The sequence below is a fragment of the Coffea eugenioides genome, chromosome 5, assembly GCF_003713205.1.
Source record: "Coffea eugenioides isolate CCC68of chromosome 5, Ceug_1.0, whole genome shotgun sequence".
In the NCBI taxonomy this organism is placed as follows: domain Eukaryota; kingdom Viridiplantae; phylum Streptophyta; class Magnoliopsida; order Gentianales; family Rubiaceae; genus Coffea; species Coffea eugenioides.
In genome coordinates this window covers 52,081,655-52,107,862 of record NC_040039.1, presented here as the reverse complement: position 1 = coordinate 52,107,862, position 26,208 = coordinate 52,081,655, and the positions used below count along the sequence as shown (strand labels likewise).

The 26,208-nt window shown below is 37.3% G+C and overlaps 4 protein-coding genes across 9 annotated transcripts; 1 reads left to right on the top strand and 3 right to left on the bottom strand.

The window, feature by feature from the left end:
- Positions 1 to 18: 18 nt before the first annotated feature.
- On the top strand, positions 19 to 2,926 carry LOC113770670 (54S ribosomal protein L19, mitochondrial-like). 4 transcript variants are annotated; one of them, XM_027315202.1, is made up of 4 exons: positions 19 to 180; positions 318 to 353; positions 1,523 to 1,571; positions 2,111 to 2,926. In XM_027315202.1, exon 4 carries the CDS (start codon positions 2,147 to 2,149, stop codon positions 2,612 to 2,614), a length of 468 nt encoding a protein of 155 aa, XP_027171003.1. In that variant the 5' UTR covers positions 19 to 180; positions 318 to 353; positions 1,523 to 1,571; positions 2,111 to 2,146; the 3' UTR covers positions 2,615 to 2,926. The 4 variants fall into 4 exon arrangements, with proteins under 4 accessions (XP_027171003.1, XP_027171005.1, XP_027171002.1 ...); XM_027315204.1 differs by having other exon boundaries at positions 2,075 to 2,926; XM_027315201.1 differs by having other exon boundaries at positions 1,499 to 1,571.
- Positions 2,927 to 3,179: 253 nt separating this feature from the next.
- LOC113772194 (amino acid transporter AVT3B-like) lies at positions 3,180 to 5,115 on the bottom strand. The gene has a single exon (XM_027316779.1). It carries the CDS (start codon positions 4,802 to 4,804, stop codon positions 3,521 to 3,523), a length of 1,284 nt encoding a protein of 427 aa, XP_027172580.1. The 5' UTR covers positions 4,805 to 5,115; the 3' UTR covers positions 3,180 to 3,520.
- A 2,311-nt stretch (positions 5,116 to 7,426) lies between these two features.
- On the bottom strand, positions 7,427 to 20,609 carry LOC113770540 (nuclear cap-binding protein subunit 1). Its single transcript, XM_027315022.1, has 19 exons — positions 20,331 to 20,609; positions 20,058 to 20,117; positions 19,441 to 19,497; positions 18,604 to 18,675; positions 18,286 to 18,348; positions 17,508 to 17,684; positions 16,680 to 16,811; positions 15,598 to 15,664; positions 14,689 to 14,888; positions 14,271 to 14,341; positions 13,360 to 13,444; positions 12,336 to 12,404; positions 12,086 to 12,204; positions 11,096 to 11,234; positions 9,973 to 10,470; positions 8,764 to 9,063; positions 8,434 to 8,606; positions 8,248 to 8,359; positions 7,427 to 7,914 (listed from the first exon to the last, which is right to left on the bottom strand). The coding sequence occupies exons 1-19, from the start codon at positions 20,412 to 20,414 to the stop codon at positions 7,804 to 7,806; spliced, it is 2,589 nt and encodes an 862-aa protein (XP_027170823.1). The 5' UTR covers positions 20,415 to 20,609; the 3' UTR covers positions 7,427 to 7,803.
- Positions 20,610 to 21,533: 924 nt separating this feature from the next.
- Positions 21,534 to 25,761, bottom strand: LOC113770964. Of its 3 annotated transcripts, none has more exons than XM_027315595.1 (7): positions 25,095 to 25,761; positions 24,501 to 24,560; positions 24,041 to 24,289; positions 23,646 to 23,722; positions 22,851 to 22,927; positions 22,334 to 22,466; positions 21,534 to 22,262 (listed from the first exon to the last, which is right to left on the bottom strand). In XM_027315595.1, the coding sequence occupies exons 1-7, from the start codon at positions 25,540 to 25,542 to the stop codon at positions 22,104 to 22,106; spliced, it is 1,203 nt and encodes a 400-aa protein (XP_027171396.1). In that variant the 5' UTR covers positions 25,543 to 25,761; the 3' UTR covers positions 21,534 to 22,103. The 3 variants fall into 3 exon arrangements, with proteins under 3 accessions (XP_027171396.1, XP_027171397.1, XP_027171399.1); XM_027315596.1 differs by having other exon boundaries at positions 21,534 to 22,249; XM_027315598.1 differs by having other exon boundaries at positions 21,534 to 22,034.
- Positions 25,762 to 26,208: the final 447 nt, after the last annotated feature.

Genomic DNA, 26,208 nt, shown 5'->3' with positions numbered 1-26,208 from the left:
AGCTGGAGTGGACCAACATCTGTTATTTTTGGTTCACCATTTTTGTCTTTCTCCTAAACTCGTGAGTCGTGAGAAAAAAAAGCTTTGGTACATCGATTACGTAAGCCTGTCCGTATGTGACGTTTTCCAAGGAGAGGAGTACTCAATGTCTGGAAATTCAAATTTGTCTTACTATAGACGGTAAACTGTCTCTCCCTCTCCTGTATGTTTCCTTACGAATTCCAGAATTTTAATTTTTGTCCTTTTTTTCGTAAATCAAATCAAGCCCTAGGAATGAGATGTGTTATACTCATTTGATAGTGTTGCCATTGTCTCAGGCAGTAGTTGCAAGAATTCATTGGCTGGCGGAATTCGTGAGTGAACTATTTTTTTAATCCTTTTTTATTACTTAATTTCATTTTAGAATTTTGGGTAATTTCTGTTTAAAGATTCTGGAGTAAAGCTACTATTTTGTGGAATTTTATTTAACAATAATTCTAATAAAATTCTAAACACTGAAAATTCTGTCATGCGCTACTTTTATCCTGGATTATTGAGTTGAGTTATGTGATTATTGAGATTTTTCGTTCTGTTTTGGGGTATATATTATTCATGTGTTATATGGATTATTACTGATATCCAAGAATATGAAGAATGAAGGTCATTATTGAATAGTTTGACGTAGATTTTGTCTTTTCTTATTTGCATTAAAAATTTGGAAATCATTATGTGTGTTTGGATAGGAGATTATTTGAAATAATTACTGTAGCACTTTTTGTGATGTGATGTATGTGAGATAAAAATGTGTATTGGATATATGTCTTTTGGCTAATTCCGGCAAAGAAAGCAGCTTGTACCACTTGGTGTAAAACCTATTAGATTACAGGTGATTGCCCTTGAATGCCTGTATGTGCTCTTGGTTGCATTGGTTGTAGGATGGGAGTTATGTTTTCTATACAATGGCTTTGTTCCTATGTGTACTGCTTGGAGTTTTTATTTTCTGCTTATACCTCTTTCCTTACCAGGATTCTTTGCCATTGCTCTTTTGAATGTCACTGAGTTTAGACTAGTGTTCTACCAGTTTCCTTATTTCATCCATTTATTTGTTTTTGCATTAGGGATTTGAACCCGAACTACAGGTAAGTGCTGCAAATTGCTAAAATAAGTCAATATAGGAAGAAAATTGCTGAATTGGGATTAGTCAATATAGGAAGAAAATTGTGATGTAAAAGGAAACTAAGCGTTGTGGCTTTGGAGTAAAATTATTGCTTTTCAAGTCCATAGAACAGAGACTTGTCTAACCTGTCTTTTGAGTAAAATTATTGTTATGTGATATACGAAGACAGATTTTTTTTTGTCTAACTCGACTTCAGATTGCCTTTCTGAACGTGTTTTGATTCAGCGCACACACTCTTTCTCTCTTGCATGATCAAAATGAGTTTTGTTTTTACTTTTCTTAGTTATTAGTCATAATTTTAGAATATACATAGGATGCTTAATGCATATTCCCTTTTGTCAGCTAAACTCGCCTGTTAACTTGCAGAGGAAAGGGAGAAACCAGAACTATTGGCAGAATCACCAGCAAGGAGAAAGTGGGTTGCACAAGATTCTGGATATTACAATTTTTCTTTTGGCTTTTCTATCTGGTTACATCTTAGCATGTTTCATATATAACTTGTCTGTCTCTTTGAATTGCATATAAACTGGTTGTGAAGAGCCTCAACGCTTGGTCGAATCAGACTTTATGGTGCATGATTATTCATCTCCAAATGTTACATTAAATTTTTTCTTTGCTAAAGTGTGACATATACGCTTTTATACTTTATTATCAATATGGTATATTGAAACTTATTTGTGTGATGTGTCATAACGTTGTGGAGTCATTTGTATCTTGGGATGGGAAGAAACCTATAACTCATCAATCAAGCTAGATTTTGTTCTTGTTGTCTTGGATTAACAGTAGTTGTACTTCTACTTCCATATTTATGCGAGTAGTTGATAAATAGACAAACTTGTCAGATGGTATGTCTTCTTGGAATATAGCTATATGTTGATCTTGTAGAAGGTGAAAACTGTATGTATTTTATGAAACCAGGGACCTAATTTACTTTGTGAATTCTTGTTTTCAAAGACTGGTACTGGTGCATCTGGAAATTCCTCATAAAAAATGTCAACATTGAAGGAGATCCTAACCCGTCGGCCGGTGGCGGCGACGATCCGCTTAACAGTTCCAGCCGGGGGAGCTCGGCCGGCACCTCCTGTGGGGCCAGCGCTGGGTCAATACAGGCTCAATCTGATGGCCTTTTGCAAGGATTTCAATGCCAGGACCCAAAAGTACAAGCCCGACACCCCCATGGCCGTCGTCATCACGGCCTTCAAGGACAACACCTTCGAGTTTACCGTCAGGTCACCGTCGGTCACGTGGTACCTGAAGAAGGCGGCAGGGTTGGAGAAGGGGAGCGGGCGCCCTGGTCACGTGATGGCTTCCTCCTTGACCTTGAAGCACGTGTACGAGATTGCCAAGGTGAAGCAGCAGGACCCCTATTGCCAGTATATGCCTCTGGAGTCCATTTGTAAGTCTATCATCGGAACCGCTAATTCCATGGGGATTAAAGTCCAGAAGGAGCTTGATTAGATTTTTTTTTTCTGGTTCTTTTTTGTTGCTGCTGCTACTTGCTGCTTCATTGTTACCTTTTTTTTTTTTGTTTTGTTAACGCTCTCTCTCCCTCTTTCCTTTGTTGTGTTTCTTCGACTGCTAGGACTATTATTATTATTTTTTTTTGGGGGTGTGTTTAAGAATTTTACTGTTGGGCTCAAATTAAGTACAGTACTACCTATAGTACCATTTCCATAGCAATTTAGTAACGGTGGATGGAGTGGGATGTTAGATTGTACTACTATAAAATTTTTCATGCTCTTTGATGGAATGGTTTTATTTATTTTTTCACTTTGGGATGTTCGAGTCTTGAAATGTCGAAGTGCAATTATTAGTTTCTAAAAGTGTGTGTTGCATTGCGTTGTGGGAAAGATTTAATTTAATGTTGCTTGCGTAAAAACAACCAATATAATGCAGCTTTTGTAGCACTATGTATTATTTGGCACAAATGAACATTTGCTTGCTCATATTATTATTAACAAACACGCATCATAATCTTTTTGTTTCCAATTTGCATCACCAAAAGACAGGTCCTAGACCCATGTTTCAACAACCAATCTATTTTGGTATTATATGTTCACCGAGTTTTTTTTCCATTACATATCTGTGATGAAACGCCAAATTTGGCTCAATCCAAATTCACCAAATTAGGCCCCTTCTATGACACAGCCACCTTGATTCTGGAAGGCACCTAGTACTTCCCTCAGGTGACTGTTAGACTTTCTTCTGATTGGGTTGAAATGGTAACAAACAAGTGCCTAACACACTCGTCCACGCAGCAACATTACCAAAAACTGATTGACTGGAAAGCACAAGAAATAAGTGTCGTAAAATTTTAAAAATAAAAAATTGTTCTGCATACAGGTCCATTCTTTGCTTTGTTTCTCAAGCCTTGGCTGCCGTAATCTCTATCAAGGAAGTCCATGTTCCGAAGATAGCAAATGCTGAACCCAGTGCTACAATTGCCACGTCCAGAGCCAAACCCCGCCACCCCAATTCTTCTTTGTGCACGATCAAGTGAAACAAAGACGGCAAAACAAAACCCAGAACGATGCACACACTGCTCCCAACTAGAGACAAGAAATCAGCAAAATTTGGCACCAGGAGAGCCACCAACGTCACTCCCAAAACCGTAACCCATCTCATCCACAAGCAATACCTGGCTTCACAGAATCTCCTCTCCGCCACCTCATAAACAGGGTTCATCATCAGTGGGAAAGTAAAGAATAGGTTAATGCACAAACCCAACTGAACAAGGCAGCTCAATAGTCCCTGCCCAAAATTGGTCGTGATTATATCTTTGGTCTCTTCGCCGAAAGCAAAATACCCCAAAACCCCAAATCCTCCAAACATTAAGGAGATGAAAGCCATTGCCCAACCCAGGATTCTCCCAAACTGTTGCTTCTCCTTCGTCTCTGACTCCAGCGGTAATACCATTCCGATCCCTTCAAAAGCATAAACTGCCACCCCAAGCCCATAAAAGAACACATTGAACCCGCCAAAGGCTTCCAAGGCAGGCCTGTTTCTAAGAAAAATCATAACATCTTCGACCATCACTACCCCCATGGCGCCCATATCAACTAAGTCAGCAAATATGCTCAAGGGGGCCAGATGGGTCAGCGTGGGAATTGAGTTCAACCCCAGTTGGAACGGAAAACAGCTCCATATGTACACAGACTTGGGCGCAAAAATTCCCAAGATCTTAGGGTTTGGGTTAGTGGGAGCGTAATTGAATATATAAGCTAAAGTATTGGCTATAAATATCAAGTAACTTACGCAGAAACCAGCTTGAGAAAGAACAATCATAGCATCGACGGCAAACCTGCCGACAGGACCACACACAACAAATCCAAGATCACCAAAAGATGAGATCTTTGGAGACTTAAGACCGGATTCAAGTTTTCTGCGCGTGTGGACTAAGAGCATCATACAGTGGTAGGTGAGGAAGGCTACCGATGAGAGCATAAGGATGCCCATCGCCCACCCTGTTCTCTTGAATGTGTAGGGTAGGCCAAGGACACCTGCTCCCACTATAGCTATGAAGACATTAGCAAAAGTCTTGCTCCGGGAAGAGAGATGATGGCCATTAGTGGCGACTAGGGGAGTATCTTCCCTAGGAACGTTCAGGACATACGAGGATGAGCTTGCTTCATCTTTCTCGAATCCCATAACAAATTTTTTTTTCTTAATTCAAGAATTTATGCTATGAATGATTTGAGTATGTGCACCAAGAAAGGAGAAAATATAGAAGACGAACCCAAGAAGAAGAAGAAGAAAAGGAGGCGCAATTGCAATCTGCAGATGGGAGGCGGGAGAGAGAATTTGGTACGCTCTTATCTTTGACGGAGCACCGATAAAATATTTCTGCTTTTGACTTTTACGGAAAGGTTTGTTCCTGGTTGGGAATCCTACGTCGCTATAATGAGTTCTTCGTGTTTTTGGCTTCATTTATTGGTTAGGGGGGACTCTGCTGTTACCGACGAGAAACAACACATATAATTAGCTCCCTTTTTTCAAAATTGTTTATTACGATTTTTGAATTTCAATAGGTGCTTCATATGCGATTATATGATACAGTGTCCCGGTTAGTGTATTCTGCAAGGCCATAGCCATAGGTAACCTTTTTAGTGCTATCATTGGACTTACGTTCTTGATCATGTTAAGTACTGTCTTCTATAATAAGTCACTTGCGTCTTTTTTTCACAGTGGTCAACTACCTTCTTCTATCCTATATATATATATATATATATATATATTTATTTATTTATCCTATATATGCTTTTTTTGTCTATGACATGCTCATCCTGCTTGCCGCTATTTTGTTAGCGTGTGATGGCTGGCTTCTTAGCTCTACACAAATTTGGTTTTGTATCTTACCCGCGCGTATCTGTGGGATGGATCAAGTTGAAGGATGGATATTTCGAGCAACCCAACTTGGGCGAAAACGACCTCCACCAGCATTCTAGTGCTAAATATAATACACCCTCCCCTCCGTCCCAATATTAGAATCAGTTTTTGGAAATTCAACTTTTTGGGAAGACATAATAATTATTATATTTAAATAATGTGGCATTGATAAATTTACATATATATTTTGAATTTAAATATATTCTCTAGATAGAATCGTATTAGAATTTTAAAAAGTTGCTTTTTCAAATGGTAAGATTGGAAAGCATATGTTAAATATGAAATGGTGGCTCTTATTTTGGGACATTAACAGAGTGAAACTATGATAATAACAATAGAATAGAAGGAATAATGCACTACTTCTTTTGTAAATCAATCGAGTCTCGGGCGGTTGGGAAAAAGTTTGACAAATGTGAAAAAAAGTGTGAAACATCGATAAGATGTGCAATATCTAATCAAGAAACAAGAAATCAAATACAAAAGCAACTCTACAACTTTAGAATGACGGGCAAGGGGGATCTACTATGCAAGTGCTGTGGGGAAGAACAAGAAACAATTGAACATGCCTTGCTTTAGTGCAGGGCAAGAGAGTGGCCATGGGCAACTTTTCCTATTTCATGGGACGGCATCAAAGCTCATAAGAGGAACTTTTGGAAATGGTGGGAATAGATGCAGGAAGCTAGATCAAGGAATGATGGGATTAAACACGTTGAAATCACAGCTAACTTCCTCTGGCAAATCTGGAAGGCAAGAAATGAGTTGTATTTTAACCAAGCACTGAAGGAAGGAGGGGCACCAAGTGTCCAAAAAAGCGGTAGAGGAATGGATGGAATATGATAAGGTAGGAAGAGATGCTAAGATGGCCAGTGAAGAGAGTTCCCGGCCAGAAAACAGACATCGCATGCTAGCTGGACTGATGGATCAGCATAGCTCTATTATGTACACGGATGCTAAGATTGAAAAGTATATGTTAAATTTAAAATGATGGCTCTTATTTTGGAACATCAATAAAGTGAAAACATAACAATAATAATGGAATGGAAGGAATAATACAAAAAAGTGTGACACATCTGTAAGATGTGCATTACCTAATCAAGAAACAAGAAATCAAATACAACAGCAACTCTACAAAATGACCTTACCAACCAACCATATAAATCAAAACCAGGCTGCTAAGTTTTGAGTTTCCCATCATACCTTGAACTCCACTTATTTCAAGAATTTTTTTTTTTTTTTGGTTTTGGTTCATATTATAGACGGATGCGTTTCATTAGAAATTATTATGGAACTAGAACCGATTGGAAACAATATGGACTGCAAAGAGCAATTCATGATAAAGAGATAGACCAATTTGACTTTGACTGGATTAGATTGCGTTCGGGATACAATTTTCAATAAAGAAAAAAAAATCTCGTGTTTTTGTACGTCATTAGTTTAGTGCCTACAACAATAAATATTTATCGTTGTTGTAATGTCTACTTTTTGCTGTACCACTGCACCATGCTGTGGCTATTCCAGAGTTTCCTTTTGATCCTTAAATTGCAGATTTCCGTGATTCTTTAGAGAGGACACTGTCACAGATGACACTCGTGAATTGTCACATGAGAGACTAGAGCCCAATGACAATGAAAGAGCATTATTATTGTCACCCAAAGAACGCTGAGGCAGTGGCGCGTCAGGCTACCTCGATGGTGCACATTTATCATTTGCCTTGAATTTAAATACGTTTACCCGTCAGTTTTGATTAATAAACTTGTAGTACCTATACTGGTCAACGAGAAGAAGGTTGAACGCCAACCAGCCAGAAAAAGAAGAGCAGCACGGGTTGAATGTGATCCGGCAGACGATGGAAAGGAAATAATAATAAAATAAAAACAAAACAGATTGCGTCGAAGCCAGGCTTTAGCCAATAACGTCTTATCCAAAAGAAAGGAACAGAAAGAGATAGCAATAGAATGACCACAAAATTGCGACAAATATGTACCCAACAAACAGCAATTTAACCGAAAATAAATACTACATAGGTCGAGATGCTACACAGAAAACGCAATCACGACTATCACTGAAAAGGCTACACAGGTAAAGACGCTAAAGAGAGATGCACCACCGTGATCACTGCCTCGGTTAGGCTCTAAGTTCATATTTCCAGGCACATAAACTAGTCCAGTACCACTCCATTTGAAATGTAACTCTTGGAATTGAACTTCAAGATACACCAAACTCACTCATGAACACCTTATATTAGCCATATAATGACGAGTTTACAGCTCATCTAGAGGCCGACGAAGCCCACTATATATTGCTCTCCGGAACAGAGGATGCACATCTTCTGTCAATACATCAGCATCTAGCTTCTCAATGAAAGACCATATCTGTAAACCACCAAACCGTTACAGCAGAATATTGGACAACATTGATTTCGAGTACATCAGCAAAAAACAACCAAAATTAGTATCGCCTTTCTAAAACAACATATCGAGTAATTGAGGGATAGAACCAGAACATGTTAAGATCAACATATTTTCTTCTCAACTTCTTAAATTTTCGTGCTAAAAATAGATTTCAAAATGAAAGTTGCACCAAATTTTAAAATGCCCTCTTTTTTCATATTGTTGAAGCGCAAAATAAAATTGTTAACATTAGTTTTTGGCTTATGCTTGAACTCTGAAAGAAACAAAAAAGCAACCTGAGGGACAAGAAATCACCTCTGATGCATATTGCCTTGTGATGGCCTTCACGTAACCCAGTGTAGACAAGCACCATTGCTCCCTTTCATCCAGGTTATAGCCGTTACCAGCCCTTCTCCCATTTGAATGACTGAAAATGTCAAAGAAGTCAGAAGAAGATGGAGGCAATCTCCAACTACAAGTTAAATAAGAAAAGAAAAGAACCTTTTCTTAGGTCTCCCATTCTCTTTGTCCAACTCCATAGCAGACGAGCTTTCAAGGTCAATGGCCATTTCATCTGCCTGGTCGGCAGGCTTCACATTTCCATCTTTGAATGCCTCACACAAGGGTTCAGCTAGAACATTAGAAAAGCTCTTGTACAATGAAAGGAACAATGCCTGCACAATTCACTTTAAATTCAACCAAGGAAAAACTGAAAAAAGCTTTTTGCTTAGGAAAAGAAAGCATTCCAACAGTATTCTCATTTGACAACTTTTAAGCATGAAATATCCTATGCTCTAAAATACATAATGAGAGTTTGTCCTTCTCCAGTACCTCATTTTCCTCAATGGCACGGGCAAGAAGAGCCACCTTGGCATCTAAAGAATCATGAACACTTATCTCCTCATCTTTTGCTCTTTCAGCATTCGATTTCAATCGCTTCATTCTCACAGGGTTTTCACCGATGACTGGTTCACCATCCATAAGAGTAAGATTTGACTCAGCTGTCTCCAACTCAGCTCTAGCTTTAGATGCAGCTTCTTCAGCCAATAAAAAACTCCTTTGTATAGATGAAATTTCTTTCCTTAGATCAGTAATCCTATTGTACGTCTTACTGACAGCATTTCTAAGAATCTACAAAAAAATTCAAATGTCAACAAAAATTCTGAAGGCCTCAGTCTAAAAGAAGCATCCAACAAACTCTCTAAAAACAGTTCATTGAAGACTACAGACAACTAAAGGCGGAAAGATAGCATCATATTCATACGGCAGAAATTAGGTAAAAAGAATCTTTTTTTCCATAGTGAACAGGGAGCTGACACCTACTTTTCAAGTTCATTAAAGTTGTTCTTGACGAAAGCTGAATGGCATAATTAAAGGATGAAAGGATGAACGGTCGACTTTGATACTGTTGACTGTTTGAGTAGAGATTGCCTCAATGGGGATTGGAGAAATATGCAAAAATACATTGACATAGAAGGAAAACAGTTTTTCATCAGGGCTTGCACATGATATGCATGAATATTAGTTTATCCACTTTATCAGGGGATCACAATGCAATAATGTAAACAAAATCTTTATGTACCAAGAGATATTGCAAGTACAAAAGTTGCCAATAGAAGAGTGGCTAACTGAAAAAAACTCGACTTCGGCAACCAAAAAAATATAGCAAGTCTCATGAATATTTTACATAATCACTTGTTACCGCTCAAAATTTTCAACTTCACAACCCAGCCAAAGTTTGTTTACACTATTTTTCGTTTTTACTTCTCTTGAGATAATAAAATAGCTCTCCTAAAATAGCTAGTATTACATATTCGTTAGTCCTACATGCAAATCTTTTTCATACATTCCAGCAAAACTTCTAGAGAAACTTTCCCATAAAGGTAAAAAAGTAAAAGATAATGAATAGAAGAGAGCAATGGAGAAAACATTCTTAACTTCAATATGAAGAAACTGTAATATCCCCATCAATACATTTTCAACAAAAACAAAATTCATATTGGGACTATTCAGTACTTACTACAGGATAAAATAGTATACCTCCCATGGACGATCAGAGATATGAAACTGATCAACATTTGATGAGGAGAAAACCCATCTCACTATAGCCAAATTAGATAAAAGGCGATATCCCATCATTCTGTCAATGGTTATAGCTGTCATTTGGCTGCTGTTCTTCCAATAAGAACTCACTTCAGCTATCAGCATGATTTGTCTATCCTGATCAGGACATATCTTTCCAATGACTTGGCCATATCTCTCCAAAACTGTTATCAAATGCGTAAAACTTTTGGATCCTATGTCAAGGAGGGTTTGGATAACCACTCTGAGCGCAAAATCTGAACCGTGAACTGGAATTACACTATCTTCAACCCAAGTGATGATTTCACGGAATGTTTGTCTACCTTTCACCAAGTTATTTAGTTCCAAAGAAAGTGCCTTTTCAGTTCGCTCACTAACATCTTCTCCACTGTATTTAAAATTTGGTCCACCTTTTGGTGGAAGCAACTCCTCCAAAGCAGGGGCATTCTCAATGCTCTACATTTTCATAATTAAACCAAAGTTATACAAGTTGTAGATGTCTAAAACTTAAGTGAAGCCAAAACACATTTTCAACAAATTTCGCCTCAATAATATCTCTATCTTTCCCAACTTCAAAAAATTCAGTTTTCAGGGAGACAAATTATATATACCCCAGCAGCTTCCCTGGAAATTACAGTCTATATTAAAGGGAAAGTGCAGAATGTATAGCACCAGGTTAGCATAAAACAATCAACAAAGCCTGTCACGTTAAGCAGCACGTACAAGCCCCTCCTTCCTGGGAAGCTTAGGTTTCATCAAGTAAGCCACATATTGAACATACATAATAATTTTGAGCCTCTTTAACATTTAGGAAAATATTTGTCGAACGTAGAAATGCTAATGATTTAACTATTATCTTGTAGGCAAAACATAAGATATCTTCAAATAGAGATGATGCCCTTTCCAAAAAAAAAAAAAAATAGAAGTGCTGCTCTGAACTTTAAGTCCAGCTACATAGGTCATCTAAACTCATTAAGAACTTCAACAAAAAGAACTGAAGAATCACACCTACCTTAGACTCCACAACAAAATGCATTATCACCAAAATTGGATATGCAGTTACCCATAACAGAGCTAATACCTGCTTAATCTTTTCCCAATATGACAAACGGATTTCTCTTTCCAGAACCTCCTGAACGAACACTCTTTGTGGTGCCCACTTTGGAAGGTCCAGGACATGAGCCCATTCTTCCCATGGCCAAATGAATTGGAAATTAGATCTGCATCCAGAAAAGCCATAAATGGAGGAAGACAAAGGAGAATTGAAATCTTAACAAGTCATCAAAACACAATAAAACTAGCAAAGTCCTGCAGAAATATTTGCAATACGAGGGAAAACCCAAATCTAGTACAAGATACTCCCTCATTACTTGAAATCTGTAAGAACTGTATGCAAAGATGGCTATTCCACACATATATCCCATAATCTTCCAGGTTGCAAATAAAAAAACCTAACCACCTTTAAAAGGCACTGGTGATAAAGCAAGTAATAATAGCAACCTGATATCAGTGGCACTTCAACATGCCAAGACCTTACACGTTCATCTAAATCAGAATATTCTAATTCAGGAAGCAACTGACAACTAGTTCCAAAATCCTAAATACTACCAAATTACTTGCAATAACAATTTACTGCGTAGGACTAACATTTCACATGCATTTGGGGACATTCTTTTCTTTTGTGTATGCATATTGCATCAAAGCCAACACAAATTCCAGTTAATGATTATGTGAAAAAATGTCAATAACTATATCTCCTACTCTTTACCAACCTTTCCTTTTATTCAAACCTACAAACAATCAGAACATAGCATAACATAATCCTCCAACAATTGTATTAAATCTACTTCTAACATTTTCATCTAACAATTGAAAGACCTATCTATTGTAGTTAGACCAAGACAGTCCAGTTTGGGTCAAAAAACAAAAGTTCCCAAAAAAAAGAAAAAATGAATTCTGCAAAAGGAAAGGATCCAGAAATGCATGAAAAGAAGAAGAATCGACCATTCCATAGTTTCTTGCATATTCACACATCTTCATGGCAAGCTACATGTCAATAAAAGCAACTTACAAATGGTGTGAGAACCAAAGAATCAGACGCGTTCTACATTCCATATCTAAATCAGCTATCCTCTCAAAAAGAGCACGAACTGCCCCGGCTATTACTGCAGGAAAGGCCCCTGGAAGAGCCTAAAATTTGAACATCTCAGTTTAGATTATTAAATATTGCCATGACAGGTTGAAATGGAGGATGATGCTATATGACAGGAAGAACTGCGCCAAAGATCAAACATAAGGCTGTTTCAAATTGGAATACATACCTTACACAAGTCAATAATAACCAATGTATAGTACATCGGCTTGAAAGGGGGCTCAGGCAACAACAGAAGCTGCAAAAACAATCAAATCGTATGGAAGAAAGGGAAAGATAAGAGGTAGACAAGCAAAAATTTCACCAGTTAAACAGAAAAGAAATAAAGATGCATGCAGAAGCTAGCTTGGTTGGACATAACTTGAGAAATGTGCATTAGCAATGTCCTCTTGGAACTTTTTGGAATATGATTTATCACATTTTCCTACGAAAGCTCAACCAGAGTTGTTTTGTCCACCCCCTCTTTCCAGTTGTCATAAATCAGGCATGGCAAAGTCCCATGATTTCTTAATCCATAAAATTGGCCAAGGTGAGAGTTTCAAGACTTACCCTAAAACAATTCCGTAGCAAAATCATTGTTTAAACCATATACTTTTGTCTCATCCCACTCAGCATCAGTACACCAGCTATTATATATGAAGTAGGGCAGATGCCATCTCATGAAACTAGTGTCTGTCTTAAAGGAAATTATGCAATACCTTGGTTTCCTTTTACCTTTCTTCTTAAATCTTAATTCAAATTCTCCAAGATCTGCAATAAACTATAATCTTATCCACATGCTCACTCATCTTGATTAGGCATGTCTTCATCAAGATTTTAGATAATATTCATCACAGGCTACTGTCCTCTTCTCCAATATTTGGGCTTATAACATGCTAAATATATCAAAAGGATTAAAATGAATCCAATAACTTCTATAGCAATCACCATATTTATCACCAAAAAGTATTCTTGCAGAAACAAAATGATTGCACGCTCTGACAACTTGAACAAAATCAGAAACCATAAGCATCATATATCTAAGCCTAAACATCCAACAATATCACTATGAACTCTTACAGCAGACACAAAGGAGAGAGAAGGAAACTTTAGTTGTAAGAACAACGAAATCCCCTTCCTTATTTTTTTAAAACTTTTCTTTTTAACTATAGTTTTTGCAGAGAAGTTCAGGGAAGTAATGTTGTTGGCATTACCTGAGAAAATATTGTTTCCGCCATAAGATATTCATATCGAAAAGGCACAGGGAGCCCAGCCATGTAAGCAGCACATTCCTTTCGACTAGCTTTGCATTAACCAAAAACAAAAGAAACAAGAAAAATAAATTTCACTAGACCAGTAAAATGCTCAAACCACGGCATAAAAGAAGATGCAATTGAAATTCATAACAAAAAAAACAGGCATATAGATACAAAGGCACCCTAGTTCAGGATTATGCCATCGCATCCCAAGCAAAACAAAACTAAAATACTCTACATTACGAAAGTTCAGATCACAAAAAGGCATGACGTCCATGTCAAAGAAGTCCTAAACAAAATCATGACAACAAGCCAAGAACTGGCAACAACTAGTTAAGATAGCAACTAAACTTTCAAGTAGGGTCAATTTCAGTTCCTATTTCCCTTCTCTCTTGTAAGTAACTCACCATAAACAATGTATTTCCACAAAAACAAGGAAAAGAATTTGAGATTAACGAGATAAAACCATAAATAGTTTAAGCAAAGGCAATCGCAGATATTTCTGATTGTGAGCTAGGTCTCAATTTATAAGATATTCTGCCTCAGAGGCAACCTGAAAATCCGTTTGTTAATGCACTATCTCTCCAAGAAAACTGGATCCCACAATTTGGACCTTATCATGCATATATGCAAGTAATTGGACATACTTTTCTTCTCATACTTCAAAAAGAAGATATATCAATTAAATGTTAACAGCCATGTGGAACACATCCAGAGCTTATAATGCAAGCAACACAAACTCGACACTGTCCAACTTTATTCAAAATAATAGGAGTACACTTTTTCCAGGTTATCCATGAAGAAGATGCAAGAGTAAAACAAAATAGAAATAAGCAAGCAAAATTAAAACATAAACTTCAGATACGAACCAGCCATTTAAGAACAATAGTACATCCAACAAGTATTCCTCCACCACAAAGCGGTCTATAGGTCGTAGATCCTGTCCTCCATAAAGAATGAAAAGAGAACATAAGCAACTACTGTGAATCAATAGTTTAAAAAAAATAAACAAAAAATAGTAACCAGACGAAGTGCCATTTCTACAAAACACAACAGGTAGCCCACCAAAGGAGGGAAAATGTGCCAAAAAGCACAAAGAAGCAGTATGCTGGTGACAAAAGAATGCTATTGCATGTAAAAGTACCCAACTTTACTAGCAAGAAATACATTAACCAATTACAACAGAGTATATGGTATAAATATCAACATAAAGTTAGTGGCTCTTATAATGCACTGACACGTACACAGCAAAGAGCACAGCAATGGACAGCACTGCAACTAAGTTACCTCAGCTTTACTAGCAGAAAATATATTAAGCCTTTGTATTCTCTGAGGGTATTTCAACTCAGCTACATTCCTTTGTCTACCACAGGAAATCCCGAAGGTTGCTGCAGAAGGATTTGGTTGTTCAGGACAGGTGATTGGACCAAAATCATGAGACTTTCCAGCAACCAGCTGAGGTTCAAAACAAAGGTGGGGTCTGGGAACTGCAAATGAAAGTAGAATCAGAACCTGGACCATAAAAGAATAATCAAGCACTAAATTTGATCTGATTGCAAGAGTCTAGCTACCAAGCAAAGTACAAGTGCTTCAGGAGAAAAATTCACCCATATAAGGGCCTAATGAAAGGGTTTAAATTTAAAAAAAAATTTCACACCAATTTTCATCAACTGTGTCTACATTACTGTGAGTTTCCGCATTTTGGTCAATCAACTTTTTCATATAACAAATTACAATATAAACAAGCTAAAATAAATGCAATTTACCACCTATGCTTCTTTTACTGAATCCGATTATACTTGCTTAACTTAATTAAAAATGGGATGAAGACCAAATAAGACATATCACACCATCGAACTATGGTTCTACAGAAAACAACTTTTAACAATGTTATTTGACTGCCACCATATATAAAGGTAGCAAGAAACAGATTTTCAGGTACAATGATTCAGCTTAAACTAACAGAGAAACTCAATCTTATTGAGTTTCACAGACCCAGAATCACAAAGAAGGCCATTCAATCATGTACGATTTCTGACATCAAATTATTACCATTTTGGGCCATGTTTTTTCATTTTCTCCTCTCAGTAGGGGTGGAAATGTTAACAGGTTGCTCACATTGTGACACATAATAAAGTATTTTGCAAGCAACAGAATACCATAATTGGAATAATAAGGACAAATTAACAATAATACCACTCTCAAGTTTCCACCCAGCACTGGATAAATCTTGAATGCGAACCCATAAATCCTCCAAGAAATCCTATCAGTGAAAAACTAGAAAGTTAATAGTAGAAAAAGTGGTCCCTGTGGCAATAACCAAATTCCAAAAAAAAAAAAAACATATTCACCATTTTGCACACCTTACAAGCAATTTAGAAGACAACTAAAGGATAGTTTCTTTCCTGTTCAATAGCAAATTCACAAAATTAAGAAACAAAAGAGTAAACATTTCAATCCATAATTTACTTTTTATCTGTCCAACATTTTGAGTACAAATATCTTGTGCTTGCTCATCATAATAACTTGCACAAAAACTCCACTTTAAGGTATGGTACTTAATTTCATATCCAGCCAGCAATTTCAAGCTATAGACGAGTGCTCAACATACAAACAATGAGCCATCTGAAATTCTCATCAATCATCACGGTCACAAAAATGTACAACATGCTACCCATGTGTCTAAACAAAAGACCTGGTAAGCTCTCACACTCCTCCTTTCTGCACTAATAGCTTGAAACATTAAATCACAGAACATAAGGTATTTCAAATACTATAAGTTGCCGGAACTGAACAATAGATAAGTATCAATGAATTGTGAGAGAGGGATCCAATCCAACAATTTGAGCATATAGCTTAAATGTTCTCACTTTAACTCAGCTGAAAAGACTCAGAAAAGCCAAATTCTAATCTAACATATAAAAAGATGGAAATACTGTCCAATTGACAAATCAAGGTATAACTTTAAACCCATGCCAGCTAACAGCTCCCTTTTGTTAAAAAATCTCATTTTACAATGAGATTTTTAAAACCCATTCCTTTTGTTAAAAAGTCTCATTTTAAGAGAAACCACATCTTATATTAGAGTTGTTCACATCTTCACGATAGAATTTATAAAGCACAGGACGTCAATATTTTTCTGCTTATAATTTACTAGATTTTAAGTTGTTATTACCTTGGTAGTCTTTCTCACACTCACATGTTAGTGAAAATTCTGACTTACTGCACAAAAGAAAAGTTTCAACCAATGGAAAAGAACAGGTTGCAAGGAAATGCACCTTTTCATCAAGAAGCTTATTGTTCTCATTAGTATCCTCAAAAACAGACAAACCAGCATTTGAAACATGTCTTCTAATGCTAAAGTAGGATTCTATGCCAACCATAACTCTATCAATCTCCTCCGGTACTTGCTGCACAAATCAACCAAAAACACATAAACCTTCAATTCAAATCTTACACATGCGAAGTCAAAAGGAAGACAGAGAAACTGAAATTCAGCTAGTTCACCATTCTTACAACTAAACTTGTATAATGCAAGTAAAATCCAACATATCAAAGTTCAAATGATTATAGGACCGATCTCTAAAACAAGTGCAAAGCTCGCAGACCACCAGAAACGAGTTTGGTTCTGGAAGTTTAGAACAAAACTAAGTATTTAAAAAGCCCACCAGTTATTGACCATTCAAACGGGTTCTGACATTATCAGAAGATATACAAAACAAAGGCAAATCCAGTACATGAAGATCCAACTACTTTTTAGTCTAGAAATAGCTATTTCAAGAGACATGATTGTACTCTCTTGCACATTACCAAATATCTGGATAGAAATGGAACATATTGGATAAGGTCCTTAACAAATAAATTTCACCTTTTCCGTATTTCTCAAAGGAAAATTCCAAAAGTTTTTCTCTCGCCAATGCAAAATAATTTCAATTTCTTTCAAGTGCCAAAACTTGCATTTCAGTAGCAATTGTATCAGTAATAAATGAATGATGATGGAACAAAGGGACGTGGACTTCAGAAAGTGTGCAATTAGAATTTGATCCTTTTCAAAAGAGAATAGCCAACATAGCCAACAATGCATGAGGAACTTCAGTGAAATTTACCTCAACAAGTTCAGCTCCTCCCCATGGAAGACATGATAGAATGCACGTGATATAAAAGTCAGCACGTGCTTGCCAAGATGGATTTCCTTTATCCTCATCAACGGTTAATGCAGCTGATGATAACAAGGTTTCAAATACAATAACTAAAGAACTAGGTTGAAGAACTTTGCTGCACATCTGTAGCACAAAAAAAAATCATAAGATTTCAACTTATAAAGGTGAATACCACATGACCTGTCTAAGGAAAAAGAATGAAGTCTCTAATTATGAAGTCTCTAATTATGATTATTACTAGTAAGCAGATAAGATAATGAGAAGGCATAATACACAAAAAGAAATGAAAAACTGGTTCCCAATATGAGCACTCAAAACATCAATTAAGATGTCAAAGGGCCCAAAACTTTAAATAGAAGAGCCAAAAAAAAAAAATGATTCAGTAGTCCCTTGTGCAAGAGAAACAGAACTGAACTGTATTTCCAAAAGCTTTTCATAGCCTATTTTATCCCTCACACTATTCACAACCTCCAAGTTCATTTGGTCCCAGTAAAACAAACTTATGTAAATGCACAATAGGTCTCTCATTCATACCCAAGTAGACTACTTTTCCTTCAAAAGTGAGCACACTACCATGTTCTCATTACAGATAAATGAGACAAGAAAATGAATGAAAGGTCACGCGCATAATTTCTAACATAAAGTCCCAATATAAGTAGGAGAAATATGTTAAAACTTTGGAACAGTTCGAAAGAAGAAGTATCAAGCATTGCATGACACCTACCAAAACAGTTAAAAAGCGCATTAATATGCGGATCCTATTGCAATTCCCAGAATCCAAAGCATCCTGTAATGGAAGGCAAGAAACAGACATAAGATAAATAGATTCACAAGATTATAATTTCTTTCTACAGATAGAGAGAGATAGAGATGTAAACCAGAAAACATGACTAGTAATTACAGTTTAAATGATGTTTTATTTCTAAAAGCATGAAATCATGACAACTGAATGGCCCAACAAGCTGAAGCTCCTCCAAGAGCAAGAAACTTAAGGAACACAGAAAGTGAACAAGAAAGGCTGAATGAATGAGAATTATTTTACCTGCAAATTGGTCTGAATTTTTTCTAGTACCTTCTTGACAAATTCCTCATTTTCCAAATTCAATAGGCCAACCTGCAAAGGGAGAAAGGACATCAAATCAGAGTAGCCAAAAGCCTTTTTGTCCACACTGAATACATAGTATAATGCATCAGAGAAAAGCTATCATAAACAACATAGAAGCTAAGAGCATTAATAACATAGGCAATTTTCAATCTAAATGTACGACAAGAGTCAAGAAGTTCAAGGTACAACAATATTTCAAATCTTGCTCCATTGTCTGTGCCTGAGAAGCGATTTCAACAAGCTCAAGAAAAAATGCCTTTTAATTTCCAAAATTCTGGGAATGGAGATGGAAAAGGGGACTTGAGAAATGAGCCTTTTTTCTTCCCATCAGAACGGCCAAAAAAAAAAATCCTCTATTTCATACATAGATATTTTGCTCCGTTGAGAGGATTGAAGAATGATTTAAGAAGGACCCTGGTAGCTTTCCTCTTCTACTTCACTTCAGCTACCTTCCTATCAATTGGCAATTTGGGTCCCTTGCAAATTTCAAGTCCTTCTTCTTCAACAACATCTCCTCCAATCCTTCCCTCACTAGACACACTTATCTTCAATTTTTTTCTCTTTAAATTAGGATCAACCAGTCAAAAGTACAATTCAATATCTTCAACACCTTAAAATTGAAAAAGCCATTCTTCAATTCCGTCCATCTGCTTGTCTATAGTACATTGCCATGCAAATGCTCATAAAAGCATTAGAGGCCTCTCAACCATCAAAATTACACAGAAAACAAACTCTCAAATAAGAAACACTACGCAGGAGTAGAATAAAACATACCAGCGTTCCATACAGAGGAATCTTGTGAGGCAATTGTTCAGAACATTCAAGTAGAAACTGCAGGACATGAAGAGTAAAATATTAGATGAAGGAGACTAAAAGCAAACGAGCATTAAGAATGCCACACCATATCATCTTCCAAGCAAATTCCTAGTCCAAAAATGAGTTCATAACAAAAATTCACACCAAAGAGTAATATACTTGATGGACACAGCATACACCTAAGTCGAAGCACATTATACAAGAGAAATCATTGAGGAACTCCTGTGACCCTTTTTTCTTGTTGTCAAGGAGTGTATTAGCGATGAAGGCAGTTAGAGCAGGTCTAATAGGACCCAGGACAACATTTTTTACATTCACCACTATCATTACAACATCTCATCTATACAACCCCCAAGCCATTGTTATTGTTTGAAACTGTGTCAGCTGAACTTCATACTGCTGCAGAATCCACAGAAAAGCATAGTTGTGACTAAAAGAATTGTTATGTATGGGAGCAAAGCATAGTTTTGTGAGGAGAGGAGACGCATTAATTTAAATAGGAAAAAGAAAAAAATTACGGCAATAATTGAATAGAAAAGCTGCAAGTACAAGAAAAGAAGGGGGGGGGGGCTAACCAGCAAAATATCATCAGCAGAGGGATCTAGTTCTCGACGAACAATGCCAAAACATGACTCCTGGATAATTCAAAAAACAATTAAGATGATAATTAGTCAGGTTCCACAACTAGTAACAAAAAAAAAAAGCCAAGGAAATTCAAATATCGTATAGAAGAAAGAAAGAAATCAAGCGATTTTAAGTTTGTAGTGGTAAAATCAGAAGAAAAGGGCTAGGGTTAGGTTAGGGTTTTAATTTAGGGAGAAGAATGAGCTAAATGAAAGGAAACTAACAATGTGGTCTTTGAAATCTGCGTTTCCGCCATACTCTGGGCATTTCTCTCCAATACGCAGTAGCAAACTCTTCCAGCTGCTCATCACAACTACTCTTTGTTTATTACTGTAGTATTTTAGTAACACCTCCTCCTCTGCTCCTAAGTACTTCTCTATTTTGCTACTGCTACTCAAATCAGTTTTCTCCCAGACAGAAAAGGAGGGGGGGTTTGGTGGTGGGGGAGCTGAGGTAAATTCAGATTACGGGAGGGGACAAGGGTTTCGCGGTTCTATTGCCTGCTCTGCTGCTACTGCTATATCCCCTATGGCCTATGGTTTAGTACCATTTATTACTACTAGTCTGCTACTACAATAACATGCATCATTCGACCCGAACCCACATCCTTGCGCACTACGCTCCAGGATCCAGGTCCGACTCCAGTAGTTAATTCCCCATTAGGTTTTTGTTTTTCTTCAATCGAGTTTTTATTTACGCCGATATCTTTCTATCACTTTTTTTTTTTTTTTACCATTTCCTATATATAAAGCATGAGACTTGCCTTTGGTGCTAAAATTATTTTATCTTTGTTTTACTCTCAAAAAATAAGTAAGGATCTATATTTATATATATAGTCAACACAAACAAACCTAGGATGATACGTATTCGATTTCAACCATTTTCTATTCCTAACTTCTTTTAGTCCAACTTCCTTTCAAATTGTTCACTAATTTCTACCTATGTTGTAAAAGGAGAGAAAGAAATCCTACCATTTTATTGTGAAAAAAAATAAAAAACATGCTATGAGATTGAGATGGTCATTTTTTTTCTTTATGAAATCATTTCTTTTTTTCTCAAGACTTTTTGTTCAGCCAAAGTAAGGTTCTCAGGCCCATAGGGATATTTTCAATTTTTATTTTGAACGGTGGAAAGAGGAAAAAGTTGTAGGAGAGTTTTATATGATTCATTATTATTGTACTACAAATCATTCCTTTGAGATTCCCTTTGTTTTTTTTTTTTTTTAATGTACTCGACATCATCGTTGGACCAAATTGTTCAACTTGGTTTTGGAGTTCAAAACCAAACACAAGCACAGACGTAAATAGAGTAGATGATGATATCAAAGAAAAGAAAAAAACAGCTTGGAAGACGTAAACTTCAGTTGCTTGTGACCACGCAAAGAATCCCTTTTTGCATTCGTGTTGTAGAAGATCACGCTAGGCAACTTCATCCAATTCACAGCATTCAACTGCAATATCACTTGAAAGAGCGTTGTTACCCGAGGAGGCTAAAACATGTTTAATATCACTCACTCTAGGTTTTAGCATAATCCGGGATCCCATCTAGTGTCGTTACTGCAAAAGTGACCCATAATACCATATGAATGAATGAATGAGTGTCTCACATTTTGAACAATAGGTTCTTCAGGCCTCTGGAGGACATCATCCCTAAAACCATACCATCAAGTTTCCTTCTGCGCCCCCACAAAAACAAGGGTCAAACCTCAAGTGCTAAGCCGTTTGCAGTCATCAAATAAGCTGTTTGCAATACAGCATCCTCAATGACTTGGCAGGATTTAAATATAGGTCAATGAAACTGTCCCAGCGAAGCCATTTTAGCTACCTAGCCAGAAGTCCGAAGACGGCAAATCCACTACTTTTACAGCAATCTAGGCTCCAACGCAGGAGCCATCATCCTCCCAGGTCACAAGCATATACATATTTGGCCTGTCCAGGTTGGAGCAAAAAGAAACCATCACCAGCTTTACCTCTTGGAGTGTATAATTACTTCACACATTAATAAGCTTTCAAAGACATCGCTTCTTCAATTATCTTGATTACTGTGCTCAGACTGCATCCCGTTTCCAAAGCCCTGATAGCCGCACGATGGGCATGCTTGTGCCATCTGAGCAGGTTATAAGATTGCAGCACCGACCACCGTGCTTGATTTGACATCTATTTATAGGTCAATGTTGAAATTCTATACCAAGGATTTAAAGAAGAAAGTAGCTTGATAAGACAACCACCTGTGCAACAGAGAGCGGTGGATCCAGAAGAACACATATACTTCTGAACAAATTTTCATCATTTTCTCCACCCTCAGCTTCTCCATAGACAAGAGCCTCAGCTGCAATCCCAGCAAAGAGAACCATGCAGTACCTGCCGATCTCAGCAAATAGCAAACCAACACTTTCAGATAAAACTATGAAAGAGTAATGAAGCACTACCAGTAATTTAAGTAGCAGAAATCAAATACACAGGTAACGGCTCAGAATCTAATCCAGGCTCTCTGTGCAAGGACTTCCTAAATTATACAAGAGACAGGAGAAAAAAGGGCCCGATCATCCTTCATTTCCAGTTCATTCCTGTGAGCAAAAGACATTCTGCCACAAACAACTGATTCATACAATACACCCAACATCCTACATATACGAGCATCTCTCATAAAAAATAATAATAAATATAATAAATAACAAACTTAAAGAGAGGAAAATACAATTTTTCCCTTTGAACAGTTGACTGGATTGGGCATGGTTACGCTACCTGTCAAAGGAAGATCCACTCAGCTGACCTTCAGCAAGCTCATTTTGCAGTCGTTCATCCCAAAACTGTGTTCCTGCCTGCAGGAAAACTAGTAATTTCCTTGCGTGATTCCTTGACGAATCATCAACTTAGATTCAGAAAAGCAATGTAAATAAAGAGTTCAGTAAAGAAGTAAATGCATTCTTAATATGCTCATCATTGGCAAGTACTACATTCCAACAAACTCCTATCCTACTATCAGGTTGGTGATAACCCCACTTAAAAAGAGGCCTTTTTTTTTGGGGGGGGGGGGGCGCATAAAAAACCTAGCACACAGATGATAAGAGCAAATGAGAAAACATTGAGGGGAACTATTGTAACTTTTGAGTCCACAAGGCCAACTTTAACCAAGCTTAGAAAACATGGGGGGATTGGAATAACAAAGATTTCATCTTCATATACGGCAGCTGGTGGTAAAGATGTAGTGTAGCAGAGTCATCTAAAATGAATGCACCAAGCGACGGACACACCAAATACAGGAGGACCACTTGCAGAGAAAAACCAGCAAGACAAGAAGTTCACATAGCAATTATCAGTCAGATGGAAAACTTTGTGTACACTATGTTAAAAGTACTTCAAAAACATTAAACTGTTTAAATAGATAAAGTTTAATGGGAGTGAAAGTTGTTAAGCACAACATAAAACATTTCTTTAAATGTTTGTGAAATCAGAATAAGCTTGACCTGTTAATCTGGGCAAACATGTTGCATACTTGACAAAGAAAATGGTCTGTAAGACGGACTTTATTTGAATTACCTGGCCTTGAATTCCCGATTGCATTGCAACAATAGGGTCCAGTATTACACCTCGAATCGGACAACCCATTAGATATGCTGCAATTTTCATGCAATAATTTGGATCAAATGTCTGTTCATGGAAGGGTTATATTGCGCCAAAATTATGTATTGGAGTATCATTAAAAGAAAAAAGCTACAGAAGGAGATTGGAGGAAGCACATCAGCTACTCATATAAAAACATCTTCGACATTCAGTGAACGGAAAAAGTATGCGTTAGAAATAATTCCCAACACAGAAGGCTAAAAATGGCTTTTAATATGCAACTATTACAGAAAAATTTCCATATAAATACACCACCTATCGTCCAACTGTGGGAAAGGATTTTTTTCCCAGAGATTAGTGGACACATTTACCTACAAGAAGATGACCAGCTTCATGGACCAAAATCCTACGCTTATACGGAGGCCAATAACTTGAGATTTGAGCCAAGCACGAGCCGCCTAAAAGAATAGCATCTAACATGGCCAGCCCCAATACTGCAGCAAGATTGGGTCTAATATCTATTCCCTGATTTAGCAAAAAGGATACTCCAGCTAGCAAAGCAATCAGAAGAACACTGGAGCTTCCGGACAGGCCCCACTTCTTTGGTGAAAGCTTTGAAACTGTAATGGGAAAGGATCTATATAAGAAAGAACAGATGGAGCAGTAAAACTAAGATGTTCAGAGTATTTGACCTCCAAATGCTGTATAGAGTATTAATTTATTTTTACAAAATGTAGCCTACTCAATGCATTAAGGAAATCACATTATGCAATATATTCCGGTACTTGTCACAAAAGGTACATGCGCATGTAAACCAGTTTTACATGGCACCTTCTAAACCAGTTGCAGACGTCAAGACATTCGGTGTAATCTCTCTTGGTCCTTCCAGAACTGCACTAAATAAGGAATCATCAGGAGAAAATCAGTTAAAATGTTTAATTTGTATCTTAAGTGATTATAACATTTGCAAGCGATAGGAAAGTGGTTCTTCAGAATGGATGGCACAATAAGCATATCAGGAAGGAATCAAGATTTACGAGATAGGAGGCATATGCAAAGGTCAAATTTCAGTGTACAATAAAAGAACTAGCTACAGGTAGAAAACTGATAGATGGATCAATGGGATCATATGCTATGAGCACAATCCTGGCTATAGATATATAACTATTATACTCTCAAATAAAAATTTAATGATTTAATGAGAATTCATAGAAAACAGAAGAGATGGGCTTGCCAGAATGGAGGGAAGAGCAAAGAAACTTCTGTGAAGTAACACAACATTTATGTAACTTAAATTTTTGGTTTTGTTTTTTCCGCATTGGCTCCTTCCCGGAAAACCACCTGTAAATATATCAAGGGGTGCATAGTGTATAGATAGTAGCTCAAGTAGGAGAAAAGAATAACGAAAAATCAAGACGTGATTACCGATATTTCGGTACTTCCCGAAATTGGGTAAGCGACCTTGGTCCTTGAGAAAGGTGTAGGCACTTGCAACGAGCCTCATATCGTCAGCATTCAAGCATGTATCCAGGACTTGCCAGTCCCCCTTCCTCTGCAAAGCTCCACCATCATTCGGCTCGATCGAAGAATTCTCCTTTAACAAGCGGAGAGCTCGAGCGAGGTCCTTGTCCTTGACAGCCTCCTCGTAATCTTGCCATTCTCTCAGAGCCCTGCCCCTGCCCGTACTCTTTCTTCTGCTGCTTCTTCCGATAAAGACTAGCGTGGTTGGCGGAGGAGACTGGAGCTGGAGAGGACGGGGACGGAATTCAGCAAGTGAGGACTGGCAATAGGAATTTGGGACATGTTCGAGGGGAAGATGAAGGGGAAGGGGCGGATGAGGAGAAGAACAAAGGAGCCTGCTCATCATCATCATCCTCCTCTTTGCATTTTTGCTGTCTTCGCTTCTGGATTTGCTGTTAGCAGACTTTTTTTTATTAGTAGTTCAGGATTGTAATCAAACTGCTCTGGAGTGGGCTCTCTACAATTGGGTGCAAAGTCTCAAATCCAAATGGAACAATGGTGGTTGGTTCACGGGCCTCCCGTCCAGCCAGCTGTTCTGTGAGCCCAGACCTTATCAAGAATTTGCTTTCACTTCAATCCATCCACAACATAATAGGTTTGCATGCCAAAGACTTCTCTAAATACTTGTAAGTGTATTATTTTCATTTTTAATATACAGAAAATAAGAGAATTCAATTTCGAGTTGGGTCTTCTTTTCTTTTCTGAAAGACTAGTTAAATTAGAGTAACTATTGCTGTCTGATAAAAATAAATAAATCCAGTCTCAAGAGTAGTGCCCCTGATAGGCTCTCACCTCATTTGTTCTTTAGACACGTATCGCATTTCATTATTTTACAACTTGATGCTAAGGAGGTTGTGATTGATTCTTTAATTAAGCATCACTTTGAAATTTAATAATAATCCTATGCAACTTGAGTTGAAATTGTGGGTCCCTCTTATCTATTTTATTTTTCTTTCCAAGGTAGAAACAAGAAAGTGGACAAGACCTCACAAATAGTTACCAGATAGATCAAATTGCA

What these genes read in the sequence shown, in the direction of transcription:
- LOC113770670 (XM_027315202.1), top strand. Translation starts at nt 2,147, where the DNA reads ATGTCAACATTGAAGGAGATCCTAACCCGTCGGCCGGTGGCGGCGACG.
- LOC113772194 (XM_027316779.1), bottom strand. Translation starts at nt 4,804, where the DNA reads ATGGGATTCGAGAAAGATGAAGCAAGCTCATCCTCGTATGTCCTGAAC.
- LOC113770540 (XM_027315022.1), bottom strand. Translation starts at nt 20,414, where the DNA reads ATGAGCAGCTGGAAGAGTTTGCTACTGCGTATTGGAGAGAAATGCCCA. An exon ending in GAGGAGCTGAACTTGTTGAG is followed by an intron (nt 16,812 to 17,507) that starts GTAAATTTCACT and finishes TGATTTGTGCAG; the next exon opens with CAAGTACCGGAGGAGATTGA. An exon ending in TTTCTGCTAGTAAAGCTGAG is followed by an intron (nt 14,342 to 14,688) that starts GTAACTTAGTTG and finishes TATGGAGGACAG; the next exon opens with GATCTACGACCTATAGACCG.
- LOC113770964 (XM_027315595.1), bottom strand. Translation starts at nt 25,542, where the DNA reads ATGATGATGATGAGCAGGCTCCTTTGTTCTTCTCCTCATCCGCCCCTT. An exon ending in CGGGAAGTACCGAAATATCG is followed by an intron (nt 24,561 to 25,094) that starts GTAATCACGTCT and finishes TATTTAGTGCAG; the next exon opens with TTCTGGAAGGACCAAGAGAG. An exon ending in GTCTGCAACTGGTTTAGAAG is followed by an intron (nt 24,290 to 24,500) that starts GTGCCATGTAAA and finishes TTCCCATTACAG; the next exon opens with TTTCAAAGCTTTCACCAAAG.